Raw genomic sequence first — 17,592 nt, 5'->3', positions numbered from 1 at the left:
TCATAGCGTAGGCTATTCTCATTTTAAAGTGGGAAATTGATCGCTATCCAAACTTAGCTAGGCCTACTAATGTTACTAACGTGCAAAGCTCATACAATCTTCCACTAGATGCCGCCAGACCCTTATTTCCGGAGCAGAAATAATAACACATTTGCTAACTCTTCTATAAGCCCACTGCTTAGTAAGGAAGACATGAGTAGCTATGTGTACATCTCCTATGTGAACATTTTCTTGAAAAGGTTATTATAGCTCTGCTGCATTTGTAAAAATGTGTTGTTTGTGAACTTTCTTATACATTATTATAGGGTCTTATACATTTTACTATTTCTTAATACATGTCAATTCTAATATTTATTTTAGTGTCAGGGGGTCAATCGATTAAATTCGGTTAAATGTTTTATTTCCCTTACTAATTTAAATGTACAAGCATTGTTCGGTACATCAATAATTATTTAATGGCTCTGTATAATAAATGCCAGATTTAAAATGCAACAATTTTGAACTTGCAGGGCAGCTTGCGTCATTTCTGTATAAGGGCTTCTCTGATCATCCCCTAAATAATGAACAGAGTACCCAAGTTGAAACAAAGACGACAACAAAGTTGTTTATAAGATTGCCACAGTTGCCAAACTGTGTATTGCCATTAACAGTTTAGACATTAGGCTACTGCCTCGCGGGTGTGTTTAGTTGACATCATAACTTTTCTTACTGTTAGCACTGGCTGTAAGAGAGAGGCCAAGGCCAGTTCATTTAGGCCTGTAATGGTAAATCAAGGCAAATTGGACAGTATTGCATTGGTTAAATAAAGATTTACGGCGCCAGAGGTAATTGGCTTTCCATCTTGGCCAGATGTTCGCAGCTTCGATCGTGCCGAGAGACGCAGCAAATATAAGGTGAGAGCACGTGGTAGCATTCAATTTAACAGATGCCTGTTTTCCTCTCGCGTGAGCACATCTGTTATTTGCACTGTTTTTGCATCTTTTGGCGGTTTATTTAGGCTATAGAATGACGCTTGTCCATTTGCGGAAGCGCATAGGTGAATTAACACGCGTAATTTAAGTTGCGGTAGGTTTAAATGCTGTGGATAAAAACGGCCTTTAAATTATTTCAGCATAACTCAGCCGTGCTGATTATGGGCAATTTAAATTAGTATCAAATTATTTGAAGTTGCCCAAACAGCCATCCATCATTCTGTCAAATGCCACGCCCCCTCGCCGTTTATTGGCTGCGGAGGTTGCACCTATGGCACGTCACCAGAGGAGTGACTTTAAAATTTTCTCCCTGTTCGTTCATAAGTAATTTCAGCGTAAACTGACGCCAGAAATAAGACTTTGTAGCGCATAGGAGGTTTTAGGGAATAAGGCATATGAAAGCGCGTTCTAATAAATGCTAGTTTTAAGAACCTGCCACGTGCAAGATCATGTGCAATAGCTCAACATTAACATGAATTTGACGGTTTTGGCGGAGCGCTTCTAACAGGAGGACGGTTTTGAAGTTTGTTGGAACACGCGACGCTCGGATTATCAAAAGCTCATTTTCTTCAACGATTTTGTGGGTGGGCGAAAGCAAAATACAAACACAAGGACAGCCAGTCTCACTGCTTAATACCGCGCATTAACTTTGAGAGTGATTCATCACCTTTGACTTCTTTCCAGACTACGTTTAAATAACGGTGAGTAAAAAGCTAGTACGTTAACCATTTAATCAATACACAGATTGTGAACTTGTTTTCAGTAAGGTTAAGTTAGAGAGTTTCTTTGTCTGTCTGTTTGAACAGTTTAGTCAGTTATGTGCGTGTTCAAACACGCACATCACAACGTCTGCTTTTATAAGATGTCGTTTTGTTGGATTTTATCACAAGTTAAGTCTAATTTAGCAAACGCCAAGGCCTTTTGATATCAATAGCGTTGCTAGTGTGTGTCCGACTTATAAACAAAAAAGCAAGTTTTATTTAGAGGTTAGTCTGTTATTTTGTTATGATTTATTGCACAGCATCTCACACATTTTTTCCTTTTCCTCTTTAAAAAAAAAATGCATTAACCAAACTTTACATTGGTGCATCTTGCATGGCAGCAACTTCCCCATACAGTTACTCTCACCCAATGGCTGTATCTCAAATCACAGTGAGCTGCCAACCTAGGCAGCTGGGCTGAGATGCTGTCAAGGTAAAATGCCGTCTAGGTAGGCAGCATGTTATCTTTTGAGACGTAGCCTTTATGCGTGCTGTCACTGGACCGGAGAATTGTGCACAATGGGGAGTTGTGCGCGGAGTGTTAATTAAAAAGAGACCCGTTTTAATGAAACGGCGAAGCGTGTAGTTATATGGCCCCAGAGCGCATTATTAAAAGAGAAGGATATACTGCTAATCTGCGGTGGTGCCAACCAGGGTTTGGTCATTTGCTCACTGGACTCGCTACTATTTTTAGAGGCTGCGAACCATGGTGCTACGCTCATTTATTTTAATTATCACCGACTCGCACTGAGTTTGTGCGCAGTTATGTTATACTAACTGACGTGTTATGACTTTACAAATTTACATTTAAGAATAAGTCAAATATATAAATAAAAAATAAACAAATCGCGTTCTCGCGTCATCGAGTTTCTATGGAGACCGTGGTTAGTCCTCAACAGACGTTCTGCCCCACAAAAGGAAAAGTTGAGGCACAACCATAAAACATAATAGTGTGTTCTTAAGTCTCCTACAACATTAGGCTAGTAATTGATGATATGTGATTTGTCTAATAGTGTAGACCCATCATTTGCCCTGTCAAGCAGACACCAATCCATCAGTCTGCGCTCGGACAGCGACGGTATTGTGTTTCTCTTCATTAGCTTCTGTTTTTGCCTCTTATTTCATCAATCAGCCCGTTAGTCGAGTGGAACTGAACGAGCCTCCGCCTCGCTGACCTTTTTGATGACAGCGTTTAAATAACAAGAGAGAAAGAGAAGAGTTTGGTCTGTTTCCAGAGTAGTTCCTCACTTCGAAACTAGCAGTAGGGTACTTGGTTGAATAGTTCAGTTCATACGTTTGGGAAAGCAGGATGAGTTCTCCACTTGAAGGCCTTGAGGTACAAGCTTTTTAATTGTATACGTTTTATTAATCTTATGTTGCTCCGATAGATAGATAGATAGATAGATAGATAGATAGATAGAAGCCCCTCTTTAATAAGTAGGGGAAAAAAAGTTAACGTGGGACTGTAGATTTGCCTGTAAATCACCTAGATGCACAAATTTGCCTGTTTTAAGTTAGCAGTGACCTTTAAACACACTTGCACTCCTCGTAAGCAGTATATATGCCATATTTTGCTTGAATTGGTCACAACACAATGCAGACTGCCGAAGATATAGGCCTATAGCGTCACAACTCCTGCAACCCTGTGATAAGACACTACATTAAGCCTCATAGCTTAAAAAAGGTTGTCGCCAAACGTTTCCAGTGAAGGATTAACTTACCTAAGTTATTAGAGGGATAATGTAATTGTTCTGTATTGAAACAGCCAAGCCTCAAAGCGTGTGATATTCCCTCAGGGTCCCATTCAGCAGCATTGTCTCCCTAGCTCTTAGGTCTGCAGGAATAGGATGATTAAAAAATGGGGGATTTGCATTTTCATGAAATTAACTGTTGCAAAGTTATTTGGCAACCTGCTTTGGAACGTCATTTCTGCAGGTGTGCGGGAATGACAATGTATGCTGCTTGTTACTGGTGTCAGTTATGGAGAAAAGGTCCTGAGGCAAAATCTGTTTGTGTAGGAGCGCTGAATAAATTTGCTTTATAATCTCGTACAGCTGGTCACAATGCATTTAATAAGATATCAGGCTCATAGTTTGTGTAAGACTTAAATATGCCCAACTCTGACATGACAATGTAAAGATTAAAGCCAAGGGTGTCGGAAATTGGTTTAAATTGGTGCCTGGCAAATTCTCCAATAAGAATTCAGGCATGTATGTTCATGTCAGTTTCAGGATGTTACCATGTTTGCTTATGCAGCTCTCTTGAGTGTTATATTACACCTGTTCGGCCAGTTTTATCAGGTAAGGTGAGGGAATGTTAACCACACGTGCACAAGATCTTTCAAGGCTATTTTCTGTAGATTGCTTTTTCTTAGCTTTAGGATTTCTCAATTTTTACATTGAAAGATCAGTTTCATGATTCCACCACAGCATAAACTGTGTAAGATGCTTCACCAAGAACATCCAAAGTTTAAAAGGAAAAATCATCATCAAAGTCATCATTTACTCACCCTCATGTCATTCCAAGCCTGTTTTACTTTTTTTTATTATTTTTTTTTATTGGGGGAACTGTCTGTTTAGGAGCCTATGGTACCTGTTGGCACTGTTCATGCTCTTATTTGTGGGAAAACGCGTGGCGGTCGATATCTTATGTCCGGCACAAGGCTGGGAAGACAGATAGGACCTGAGGAAAGCATTCCCACTCCTTTGGAGCAAAGCACAAAGAGCCTTCCTGTTGCTTTCCTCTTCTCTTTTGACCCCTGGTCGACCCTACCAATCAACAGGGCTCAGTTGTGACCTCTAACCTGGCCTATGTCTCCAGTCTGCTGTCGACTGACCTCTCCTTTAGAACAACAGAGAGAGGAAATAACAAGTGATATAGCCTCAGCCAGATGTCCAAAGCCTCTTCCTCACATTGCTGCCGCCTCTCCAAAAGGAGAAAACTGCACCAACTGGTCCTCACAAGGTTTTGCTGAGGTTTTCCGAATGCAGCATAGAAGCCTGCGTTGTGTCTGGTCAGAAAACAACAATGCAGAGATACAAAGTTATTTTTAGAAATAAAATGTGCAAGCATTTTCTAATGTGCCTGAGCATATGTATTGTGCCTCAAGTCTGAATGTCTTTTGCTTAGTTTGACAGTCTGACCTTCTCAAACCACAATCTTCGTGCTTATTTTAGATAATGTTAGAAAAGGTAATATGTTGGCCTGAAGCTAGACATACTAAAGCTGTTCTAGTGTGTGGTAAGGATGGTTGGTGGTTAGACTGAATTCATCCTTCTGGAACTGCATAAGGCGGTTTATTGAGAGCAGGAGCAGTTTGCTTGCTCGCAGGGAAACGGCTGGTGAACAGTAACTCATCAAGGGAATACACTCCACATAAGTGAAAACATACTCAAGCTAAAGTCTTCAGATGGGGAATGACAAATCAGCCGCACTTTCATTTGGAAAACATCATTAACAGTGGTTGGTGTTGTGATTGAGTTCTCGTTTTGGTTGAAGGCTGTTTACCACAAGGCATTCCGACTGCAAACTAGGACATATTTAAAATCACTCTTGGAAAAGTAGTTGGAGTTCCACAAATTATTTTTGTTTACATGGTACTGTGAGAAATGTGAACCGTGGTAAAGCAAGGTGGTGTTTGTAAAGTCTCATGCAGATAAGGATGGCTAGGTTTCTAGATTAGTGCTCTTATTTGGAGATGTCATATTGATATGACCCCCTGTTCTCGGATCAACATTCACACTCTGAGATAACATACTCTGAAAGGGAACAGGTTTTGTCCTTATGGTTTCAGTTACTGCCATTTGAAAGCTGCACTGCCTCCAGCTGGGTTTGATCTCCACTCATATTTGCAATGAAAGTTCTGGAAATGAGCTGTAGATATAAACTGATAATGTTAAGGCAGATATAAAAATCTGTGGACTACATAATTTCCATAGAATAGCCTGCAGCATGAGCTTCATTATAGTTCCGTGGCAATCACATTGCACTATAAATTTCTTTTTTCTTTTAACTGTAACTTTTCTTAAAGTACTTCATATAGCACCATTATGTACAAAAACATTTTGAATGAATTTCATTATAAGAACAGATTTGATATGTTGTTAATATCACATTTAAATTGGAGTTATGGTGGCCATAGGTTGTTTAGCAGTGCCTTAGAGAGATGGCTGTGTCCATTATCCAGTCATTTTAGAAGCATCTGGTCTTGGTACCTCTTCTTTAGTGAAACTCTTCCAAGACGTATTAAAGGGATAGTTCACCCCAAATTGAAAATTCTGTCATTAAATCCTCACACTCATGTTGTTCCAAACCCCTAAGACCTTCGTTTATCTTCTGAACACAAATTAAGATATTTTTATGAAATCCGAAAGCTCTTTAACCTCTCCATACATAGACCGCTATTTGATTAACACTTTCAAGGCCCAGAAAAGTAATAAAAACATTGTTAAAATGTGACTCCTGTGGTTCAATTTAATGAAGCAGTGAGAATACTTTTTGTGTTTAAAAATAAACATATTAAATGTTTTTATGTTTAAACATATTAACATTAAAAAAAAATATTGACAACTTTATTCAGCAATTTCGTTCTGGACTGTGCCAGTCTTCTATGACGTTTCTGTCATGAATACAGTGCAGCTCCCGCAGGCCGCGCATGTGTCGTGGTGCTCACGTGAATAGCATCGGCTACCGTAGATCTTGAGAACGCTTTTTTGTTTGTTTATGCACACAAAAAGTATTCTTGTTGCTTCATTAAAAATTAAGGTTGAACCACTGGAGTCACATGGACAATTTTAACGATGTCTTTTTTCACCTTTCTGGGCCTTGAAAGTGTTAATTAAATAGCTGTCTGGAGAGGCCTGAGAGATTTGGATTTCATAAAAAATATCTCCATTTGTGTTCCGAAGATGTTTTTCGAAAAACATGAGGATGAGGAATTAATGACAGAATACATTTTTTTGGGTGAACTAACCCTTTAAGTACTTAAAGGGTTAGTTCACCCAAAAATGAAATTGATGTCATTAATGACTCCCCCTAATGTCGTTCCACACCCGTAAGACCTCCGTTCATCTTCAGAACACAGTTTAAGATTTTATATTTTAGTCCCAGAGCATATGCAGTCAATGCACACTTTACTGTCCATGTCCAGAAAGGGAATAAAAACATCATCAAAGTTGTCCATATGTGACATCAGTTGGTTGATTAGAATCTCTTGAAGCATCGAAAATACATTTTGGTCCAAAAATATCAAAAACTATGATTTTATGTTTGTGTCTTCTCTTCCGCGTTCCTCCAAAAAGATTAAAACGGCGTGAATCGATCAATGATTCGGGTCGCCAATGTCACGTGATTTCAGCAGTTCAGATCGCATCAAACCGTCAAACTGCTGAAATCACGTAACATTGGCGCCCCGAATCATTGATCGATTCATTGATTCATGAACCGTTTGAATCTTTTTGGAGAAACACAGGAAGAGAGGACAATGCTGAATAAATTCATAGTTTTTGATATTTTTGGACCAAAATGTTCAATGCTTCAAGAGATTCTAATTAACCAACCGATGTCACATATGGACGACTTTGATGATGTTTTTATTCCCTTTCTGGACATGGACAGTAAAGTGGGCATTGACTGCATATGCTCTGGGACTAAAATCTAAAATATCTTAAACTGTGTTCTGATGATGAACAGGTGTGGAACGACATTAGGGCGAGTCATTAATGACATCAATTTCATTTTTGGGTAAACTAACCCTTTAAGGAAGTTTCATTAACTGTTTACAGTTCTTCTATAGTCAACCACATGTTTTCTCTCATTGCATTTTATTGTGGGATAAAAATATTGCAAATGGTGAAATCAAATTTATGATTATGATTTCCTTTGATTAAGAGCCTTGTTTACTTTAAAATTTACTTTTATAGTTAGCCAGTATAAAATGTTACATAATACAGCTGTTTGCACTGTTACATAGAGAAAATAAGCAAAACGTTATATATCAGGCCCCTTTTATGTAATCATAACTTGATAAAAGATAAATAATATTTAGATGCTTTAAAAATGCTTTTGGGGGCTTGGAATACTGTTGTTGTGAGTTGACTGGTTGCTACTTTGGCAAACTATGACTATTCTTCACTCAGAATAGAAAAAAAAAACGGTGATGAACAACAACGGTTATTTTAGATGTAATAAAACTCTAAACTTTACAAAGCAAGAACCAAAAAGATGAGCACAGCCAACTAAAATGGTTAAAAAAAAAAAACATTACACAAGAACATCATGTATTCAACAGTACATTTTGGGAGCCTAAGCACCAACGTAGAACTGTAAACATTTCCCATTACACTTTATCTGTAACTACTAGAGGATACTGTACTGCTACATCAGTCATTTCCCTGGCCTTGTTTACTTTTTTTGTTTACTGTTATTTACTGTAATAAATTGCTGGAAAATGCTTTTTCTTTTTACTATAATCCCAATTGGTCAGCCAGTTTTATCCTTTTTCCTCTTTTCTCTGGATGGGGACATTGAAAATTAAATCAGCAATAAGGCAAGAACTCTATCTATCCTATTATGTTTTAGGATCATAAGAATGTATTATGGTGATTTGTTTGAAGGTTTGGGGGAACATCTCTAATGGCTGATCTAATGGCTCTGATAGTGGTATAACTATCTGGCCTCTGGATAACACAGGCCAGATATGCTGATTTACGAGCTTCTCCGCTCTATCCCGCAGGCAGGCGATGGTGAACAGCCGTGTGGAAACCACTGCTGTCGCGGTGACAGGAGGTAGTGGCGGGGCCGTGCGCTCCTGTGCAGGCTGCGGAGGTCGGATCTCGGACCGTTTCCTGCTCTTCTCCATGGATCGGTACTGGCACACGCGCTGTCTTAAGTGCTCCTGCTGCCAGGCTCAACTGGGAGAGATCGGCAGCACCTGTTTCAGCAAAGGAGGAATGATCCTCTGCAGGAACGATTACATCAGGTACTAAACGAAACAGGCAATCAGGGATTTGGTGGGACAGAAATGTTGAATAAGAGCAAATAATTGATGTTCCTGGTCATAGTATCAGTCGTAATCTGTTAGACGAAGACAGGACGTCTCTGTATTTGACTGGAAACAAATTTTCAAAGCTTCAAAGCTTTTCAAAGCTTTCGTGATTCGTGAACTTGATTGTAGTTTTATATCATTATATCTCCTTTCCATATTTAATAGTGGTTTAAGTTCAGGTGAGTGGTATGAAAGGCTCCGGATATTTACATGGGCTTTCAGAGTAAATTTGTTTCATATTTAATCAAAAGAAAACCATCAAAACCCTCCACACTACCATATCTTATATAAACAAACAGCCATTTTTCAGTTCATGACGTTAGCTATCTTGTGGTTGTGCAAGGTATTACTATTTTTCATATTTTTGTCCAAGATTAAAATGTAATTTTTTTTAGAAATTTAAACTCACAAACCAAATGTTAATTCATCCAAGTAATTTTAACTGTGTTTTAATGTAAAAGTAACTGAGTAATTTTAACTGAAATTGTCAATTTTTTCAGGCAAGAATGTAGTGTAGCGTCTGACTGTCATACTTAAGACATTTTTGCTGTGGCAACACATTGGAATATATGTTACTTCGTGAACTGCAACAAGAAAGTTCACCAATTATGACAGGAAGTGTGTGGGTGCATGTAACATGGCATCTGGAGCAGCCATATTCCTCAAAGACTCCCCACATGTTTTTCATGTGCTGTACACTGTGGCAGTACAGCCTCAAACTAAAAGCACAGTCAGTGATCAAATTAGAACTCGACTCAGAATTGTCATTTTGTCATACATTTTTCCAGTCTACAAAACAAATGCAACCTTGATTTTGCAAACCCTAACAACTGATCGTTTATTTTTATGGCAGTTTTTCGCTGAGGTCTATGATTGCATATGTGCCGAATGATGATGATTACATAACTCTTTGATTGAATTTGGCCTCTAGTCCCTTGTATATTTTGAGCTGAAGGCTCCAGAGGTGAGGAGATTAGATTTGTTTATAATCGCTGAGGCTTTGAAATTGACCTCTGTGTGTTTGGATGTGTGCAATGATGCATTGGTCCATGACGGCACGCCATTGTTGCCTGTTAGACCCACACTGTTCTGTTTGGACCTCAACCAGGGATGTCTGACTATTTGGCATTGCCACAGATGTATTTGTGTGTGCCTGTGATTGCTGTAGAAGTGCCAGAGATGCCTGCTCAAAAGTCAAATGATCTCTCTGACCCCAAAATCCAAAAAGATTCTGCAGTCCTGACATATTTTAAACAAGTTACCTGCAAAATAGCTTGTCATATTTAATAGTTTATAGCAACTGACAAACGGTATTTTTGTTTTCAAATAATTATTTTCAATTTCACACACATACATATATTTTACATATACATTTATGTTAGGGCTGCACAATATGTTTTAGCATCGATTATCGAGATGTGCGCATTAGGGATAGTCACACCACGGGGCGAGCGACGTCAAGTATAGGGACCATAGTTGATCGGCGAACGCATACACATTCCTGTATTAACCATGATTGAGTTTAAGCTTATCACTTGCATGTGTTTAAGTCGAGTCATGCATCAGGCGCAAGAGGGCTACTTGTGTGCTGTTTTCTGCACGCATACAGGACATGAACATTGATTCAACTCACCCTTCGCCGCAAGTTTGATTTGCAGGTGATCTGACCAATCACAAGGCAGAATCCGCCTTTTTTCAGACAAAACAGTCAGGAGAGTTAGAAGAATGATTTGACATCAGTGGAATTGAACTTGTTCTTCCACTTATTCATGTTTATTTGATGATATCAATTAACTAGAAGAAATTATCAGTTCGCGAGCAGCTTCGGCTGGGGAGCTACAGCTATCTGTTGGGATCAAAAGAGAAAGAAAATGACTTGTAGCTTTAACAAATACCTTTAAAAAATGATCTTAGTTATATTTCATATACAATAAAGACTGTGTATTAATTTACTGATTATTCAATTTCTACATCTGAATACTGTTAGATTTACCTGAAAAACACAAGGCACTACTTAATACAATTTTGTTTGTATACATTATTATTATTGTTGTTGTTATTATTATATCATTCAATATATTGTTTATGCCTTTTTGTATTGTTTTGCCAGGCTTCCTTAATAGAGTATGATCAGTACTTGTTTCATGACAACTTTGGGTTATATAACAACTCAAGTAAGAAATAAATACTTTTTTCACAAAAGGACATCTCTTACGGCGCTCTAATTCCACAAACATGTTGTAAGTGTCAAGGGTGGTCTTATGTATATTTCCTTTAAGAGTGCATGTAAGGTGTACTCAATCTGCAGTGTATTAAATATGTATAATACAGCTAATCAAAAGGGCAGAGCTTCATTACCAAATGACACAGCATGGAGCCTGAGGTCTGATAAAAGTAGGGTGCATTAATTAGGGAGAACAGGGCTCCTTTCTGCCGTCTCTTATTAAATTACTGTTTGGATTAAGATCAAAAATTCATTACTGCGAGCAGTCAGAGCTGGGACAGTGATAGCGGAGGAGGGGTTGAGAGAGCGAGGGAAGGGGGAAGAGGAGAAAGTGAGTTGGTGAGAATTAGCTGCCAAACTGGTCTGGTTACCATCACAATAAAGACCCCTGAGAGGGAGCGGAAGAAATGTTTCCTACTGAAACATGACTGTGACACGGTGGCTCCAGGTGTTCTGAATGAAAACAAGTTGTTTGTGCTCATGTGTGCGAGTGGAATGCTTGTATGTTGCGTGTTGTTTGTGTGCATCTGGCTTTTATCTCTATACGGCAGAGTGTGTGTTTAGATGTTTTTTTCCTTCTTATTCTTTCTTTCAGCTCATCAAGAGCACGACTTGAACTCATTTGAGTGTTCTCCTAAAATTGCCTATAACAACCTCAAGCTCAGGCAGCAGAGTAATCAAGTGCACCCTAATTAGGAGCCAAGGGTGGATCAGAGGCTCCTATAGCCACCCCCCACCCATTGCCACCAATTACACTGCCACTCCAGATTAGCTGATAGGCTACAGTCTAAGGAATATAGGGGCTTTGGTGCCTGCCATACAAGCCACGCATGCACAAACACGCATCGCAAAGCACCCAAACTTCAAGCTATGGATTTAAAAATGTATTTCCCCATGTGTGGAATGAATAGAAGTGAATTACTGACGAGTGTTATTTTCAGGGTGTTTATATATATGTTACAGTGTTTTTATCCCTCAGGTGAAAATGTCACTTTGAGAAACGTGCATTTTGGATGTATAACTGTATTGTTGTTGCATTGTTGACTTGCTTTCAACTGGTGTGTGGTCACTCTGTGCAGGTTGTTTGGTCACAGTGGAGCCTGCAGTGCATGTGGACAGTCTATCCCTGCCAGTGAGATGGTGATGAGGGCCCAGGGTAATGTCTACCATTTAAAGGTGAGCCATAGTCTGTCATCAAATGCTCATATTTCTGTATTATTATTATTTATTTAATTAAAAAAAAAAAAAACCTGCATGTTGTTGTTTTGTTTGAGCTCCTCAACAAAATGTAACTCTCAGACTCCAATTGAAATCATTACAGTAGTCAACAGACTTGACTTTTTTACACTTGTTATATATTTGACTAAACTGGGTCGTTTGAGATCAGACTGAGCTGATGCCTAGAAACATTTTAGTTTGGGGAAGAAGAAAGTCACCATTTGCAGAATTACTAATGAAACTTCTTTGTACACTTGTATGGTTACAATTTTCTGAACCAGTCCCAAACACAAGGGAATTTGTTTAGTACAGTGCAATTACCTAAATTCCCTTTGACATTGGCATGCAAGTCAGCATGAATTGCTCAACGTAAGCTTGAGACAATGTTTAATAGTTAGATTTATGAAATTTTTGAGTATTGTATCACAACTCCCTCAAGACTGGAAGTTGAAAGGCATAATTCTTGCAAAACAATGACTTGGACCCACATCCCATATCTCCAGAGTGAGAATTAAAGGCATTATTGTATTAACGTATGTGTTTATGCTTCTCGTTATTTTCTTGGAATGGAAACATCTGCAAAGACTTGAAGCAGTCTCTTTTTTTGGAGAAATATGTTTCTCTTTGAATTGTCAGCTGAAGTCTTGCTTTAACTGAGCGTGGATAGCAGGATAGTCTCAAGAGACCCCTACCGAAACTCATCAACTAACCATTTTCCCAACTGCGCCACACATTCCTCCTTAATTATAGTGGTGTAGGTGTCAACCTGTCTTAATAATATTTGATTGGAAAAGGAAACCATTCCCTGATTTAGCTGAGTGGATCGGTTTGGTTTCCCAGTGGTCCATGTTTGCATAAGTTTTCAAAATTAGGTAACTACATCCTGACAAAATTTCTAATTTGTGAGTATCTGAAGAAATGTGAGCTTGGAGGGTAATATTTTTTTTTTTTCAAACAATGCAAATGTACCATATGTGTAGGTACTCTGGTCTCACTCATTTCCCCATTTCTTTCAGTAGTGGAAAACTACTGTTTATATATAGGATTTTTCCCCTCATATTGGTGGTTATTTAAAGTTGACATGAAAATTCAGTCGCTATGTCCGAATACCCACTTCCATACTATATAGTGGGTGAAAACAAAATGTGCAGAGTAGTGTCCGAATTCATAGTATTCAGAGTATGCGAAAAGTACCCTGATGACCTACAACTTTCACCAAGATTTTAAAGTGAGCATTCGATGGACACTTTGCTATCCCATGAAAACTAGCCCATTTTGTATTGGATACATTTATTTTACATTCATGAATGTTGATTAATGTACACTTCCTTTTTAAATAAAAATAAATAAATGTATAAATGAGGCCACAGGATAGGATTTGTGAAGCGATGTAACTGCTGTAGGTCACATGATCATGACAACACTGTGGCTGTAGTACATCTGAATTTCATTCATACTAACATACTTTTTTTTTTTGATGGTCGCTAAGTAAGTTTCAGACAACAGAGAGACGAGTGCCAGTGAAATTTTTTTCCCTTTGTGTTTTCTCCTTCACAGTGTTTCACTTGTGCCACATGTCGAAATCGTTTGGTTCCTGGTGACCGATTTCACTATGTCAACGGCACCATCTTTTGTGAGCATGACCGACCAGGTGGAGCTTTGCTCAGTAGTCACTTGACCCCCCTGCAGAGCAACACCCTCCTACCAGACCAAAAGGTATGATTAAAAAAAATTAAAGCGATGACTGACTGATATTACATTTTTCCTAGAAAAACAAAAACTGATCAACTACGTGGTTCTTTTTACACAGGTTTGCTGAGGGAACATGGATGTATAATTTGCGGTGTGCCTTTCCTTCATATTTTTCCTCACCTCTTCCCTCCAATCTATCATTGTGAATGTCCACCCACACTCAAGATCTTCCACGCCACTTTTGTGCATTCAGCCACCATAGAAGAATTCTGAACCACGCAAGTACTGTGAGTCACTTGCGAGACAATCACCCCTAACGAGGGAAACGCAATCAAGTCGAAGAAAGACGGAAGCATAAGTGTTCTTTCTGGATATGGCTGGGATAGCTTGATCCTGAAAGACTTGGACTCAATAAAAGAGCAGCTCTATAATGCTGGGGTGATGCTCAACATGATTTTGTTCTCAAGAAATGTTGTGGACGTTACCCAACGTTTTGGACTGGGGGGGGGGTCTATGGATGATGTTAGATTTCACTTCTTGCCCACAAAACAACGTCCATATATAAAAAGACTGTTGAAAATGACAATTTTTTGCAGTGGTGGTTGCCTTTTGTTTTATAGGGCCTTTTCACTTCAAGTGTTAGTTTATTCGTTCTTTTTTGAAAATGTTATGTCGTCTTGGGTGGCCAAAACATTTTTTATGTCCAGTTTTCCCTCCTTTGTCATTTACTTCCTATTAGCAAGTAATCATACACATGCACAGTACAGATACGTGAACATGTATTGTTTCGTCTACTCAAGTTTATGACGTATGAAGCGCTCTTTTTGAAAGGGTCATAGTCTCCAGAGGAAACAGTATGTTTTTTTTTTCCCCCAATGGTTTGGTAGAATAAATTATGTCTGTATGCATATTCTCTAAGAGAGACTGGTATTCAGTGTCTGCCAAGACTTTTGTGAGAGTGAGGGAGATTGAGAGTAAAATTGTACATATTTCATGTGCTGTTGTAATGTGTTCAATGGTTGACCTGTTTCCTTGTGTCCTCTGTTTAAATGGAGGAACCATTCAAAAATAAGATATCTGTAAAATGGAATAAAGTACTTAATTAAAATAACTATAACCATCAAAAATGCAGTCTTGACATCTCTGCTCGGTGTACTTCAACATTTGATGGTTTTGGCTTGGTATGTTGGACACTCATTGGAAGTCAAGACGGCTCTCCAATAGTCCTTGGCCAAAAACATGGTTCATTACCTTCCAGATTTCAACACAATCTCTTGCGTCTGCATCGTTACAGAGAGTAATGAGAGGCATTGGAGTTGGCACTTTCTCTCCTGCCGTGATTTCAATCCGTGGGTCTTGCTAAAAGGAGGTCTCGTGCATCTTTGTGAACGCCGCTATAGAAATGTTCCCGCCCTTTTCTTTCATCTGGCCCTCCTCTTAAGATTTCATTTACTTCTAACTCTGCCTTTCTCTGATCTGATTTGCCAAGGTATGAGAAGTTTTCTCATTATGGCATTTCTGGTAATTGCTTTTTGGCATTAAACTCCCCCATATCTTGTTTATTTAATTGGCTAATTAAACCCATCTCTCGTATTTCAACTACCTTAGGCTTGCACTCACAAGGTGTTCCTTTCTAATTGACTTTTACGATTAATAACAAAAATGTTCCTTTCCCTTGTGTTTCTTATGAGAAAAATAGAAGACGACCATACCACGTTATGGCTGTTAGTTGGTGTGCATGTGTTGGGTAGGGGGTGTTAAAGCCAGCTGTGACGCTTTGCATTGGAATCAATATTGTGGGATCTTAAAAGTCTTGAGGTCAGATCACATTGAAAAAAAAACAATCTTAACTGTATTTTCCTTTATATTACTTTTAAATAGAGATGTATTGGGTATGGTGAGATTTTTTTTTTTTTTAAATGTGGCTACAGAATAAAATAATTGTGATTTAAATTTTGATTACATAAATGTTGAGTATACTTTATTTACAGCAAGTATATACAGTACATTCATATATTTATTTTTCATGGTATAAGTGGTCCTTTGTACATTAAAATAAACAGCTGCATTTTATGACGCAAGTTCCTCACACTAGGATCATATTTGAGGGTCAGTGGCATCAAAAAGTGAAAAGAGAATTTTTTTTGAACACAGATATACTTGTCAGCAAACATAAATCAGAAAAAATGTATTATGCTGAAAACTGACATCATGAATCCATGTACTATACTTAAGATTCAGTGCTCCGTAAATATTCTGTAGCTCGAGATCGTTAAGGAAAGTAGCAGAGAAATTCATTAACTTATGCAAATGATCCTAATTGCAATTATCTCCAAATCTTGTTAAGTGGGAGGAGGGGTTAGTGATTCTCAAAAAATAAAATAAGAACTCCCTTGGCCATTCGAGTAGCTCTTTGCATTCAAACCGATCGTGCTTCAACTCTGCATTTCTAATTAGTCTGACATATTCAAAAGCCAATTAACGGTTTCTCAAATCAAAGCTCTACCACAAGGTTTTGCCAACTTGTAAAGGAAGGAGAAACTTTATTTTTAAGTGCACTGATTTAAAGAAGCGCTTGTCTGTGAGGACATGCACGTAGTCTTCCCCCTTCTTTCTTCAATTCTCTAATTAATCCAATTAACACATGCAAATTGGTGTAATTACATTGTTTCCTCACCTCATGTTGTGTGAAGATGGGGAAAAAGCAGAACAGATGAAGAAGGGATCTTTTTTATCACAGTGAAGGTGGCACAGACCGTGGACCCATTAACTACATCAGATCATGCTAGTATTACTACCACAGGTCAATGGGTCAACCACCTTGAGATGACCTACAGCATTAAGACTAAAACAGGAATTATGTATTGTTTTGTGTGCGGTTTATGTGTAATGTAAGTCGCTTTGAATAAAAGCATCTGCCTAGTGCAAGTTTGGGGACCCATTTATATAGTTATTTGTGCATTGTTTAACAATTCAGTAACATCTCCCACAAATGGAAGAGAGCAGATGTAAGTTGTTGTACTTGTTGTCGTAAGATGCCCAAAAATAAAAATTAGCCCATGAATTACTCACCCTCAAGCCTAGGTGTATATGATGATCAACTTTCAGACGAGTAAAGTCGCAGCTTTATAATGGCAGCCCAAAATTTAAAGACTAAAAAGGTGCATCCATCCATCATAAACGCAATCCACACGGCTTTGGGGGGGGTAATAATGGCCTTTTGAAGCGAATCGATGGGTTTTTGTTAGTAAAATATCCATATTTAATGTGTTATAAACTAAAATATCTAGCCTTCTTTATTCAACTCATGAAAAAAGGAGCGAGCATGACGTCGGACGTAGCGCAAGCATTTTGATCTTGGGAGAGGCATTACACTTTGTTCGTAAGTTGAATGTGGAAGGCGGTCCGCTGGCAGCTAGATATTTTACTTTATAACGTGGTAGATACAAATATATTTACAAGAATATTTGCTTACATCTGAATCAGTTCACTTCAGAAGGCCTTTATTAACTCCCCCGAGCCTTGTGGATTACTTTTTATAATGGATGGATGCACTTTTTTGGCTTTTATATTTTGGGCTGCCATTCACTGCCATTATAAAGCTTGGTAGAGCCAGGGCATTTTTTTTAATAGAACTCAGTCTGCGCTTGTCTGAAAGAAGAATGTCATATGCACCTAGGA

The 17,592-nt window shown here is 38.4% G+C and overlaps 1 protein-coding gene and 1 long non-coding RNA gene across 4 annotated transcripts in view; one reads left to right on the top strand and one right to left on the bottom strand.

The window, feature by feature from the left end:
• The window catches only part of LOC137071931 (uncharacterized), a 65,643-nt gene that overhangs the window by 7,411 nt on the left and 40,640 nt on the right, over positions 1 to 17,592 (bottom strand). The gene's annotated exons all lie outside the window — the stretch shown is intronic.
• Positions 1,285 to 14,905, top strand: lmo4a (LIM domain only 4a). Of its 3 annotated transcripts, none has more exons than XM_067438674.1 (5): positions 1,289 to 1,672; positions 8,466 to 8,711; positions 12,081 to 12,177; positions 13,777 to 13,935; positions 14,030 to 14,905. In XM_067438674.1, the coding sequence occupies exons 2-5, from the start codon at positions 8,473 to 8,475 to the stop codon at positions 14,036 to 14,038; spliced, it is 504 nt and encodes a 167-aa protein (XP_067294775.1). In that variant the 5' UTR covers positions 1,289 to 1,672; positions 8,466 to 8,472; the 3' UTR covers positions 14,039 to 14,905. The 3 variants fall into 3 exon arrangements, with proteins under 3 accessions (XP_067294778.1, XP_067294775.1, XP_067294777.1); XM_067438676.1 differs by lacking the exon at positions 1,289 to 1,672 and adding an exon at positions 3,048 to 3,068; XM_067438677.1 differs by lacking the exon at positions 14,030 to 14,905 and having other exon boundaries at positions 1,285 to 1,672; positions 13,777 to 13,941.

The sequence above is a fragment of the Pseudorasbora parva genome, chromosome 3, assembly GCF_024679245.1.
Source record: "Pseudorasbora parva isolate DD20220531a chromosome 3, ASM2467924v1, whole genome shotgun sequence".
NCBI lineage: Eukaryota > Metazoa > Chordata > Actinopteri > Cypriniformes > Gobionidae > Pseudorasbora > Pseudorasbora parva.
Note: the sequence above shows the minus strand (reverse complement) of the source record. Positions and strands in the feature narration are given on the sequence as shown.

What these genes read in the sequence shown, in the direction of transcription:
- lmo4a (XM_067438674.1), top strand. Translation starts at nt 8,473, where the DNA reads ATGGTGAACAGCCGTGTGGAAACCACTGCTGTCGCGGTGACAGGAGGT. An exon ending in TGCAGGAACGATTACATCAG is followed by an intron (nt 8,712 to 12,080) that starts GTACTAAACGAA and finishes CACTCTGTGCAG; the next exon opens with GTTGTTTGGTCACAGTGGAG. An exon ending in GTAATGTCTACCATTTAAAG is followed by an intron (nt 12,178 to 13,776) that starts GTGAGCCATAGT and finishes TCTCCTTCACAG; the next exon opens with TGTTTCACTTGTGCCACATG.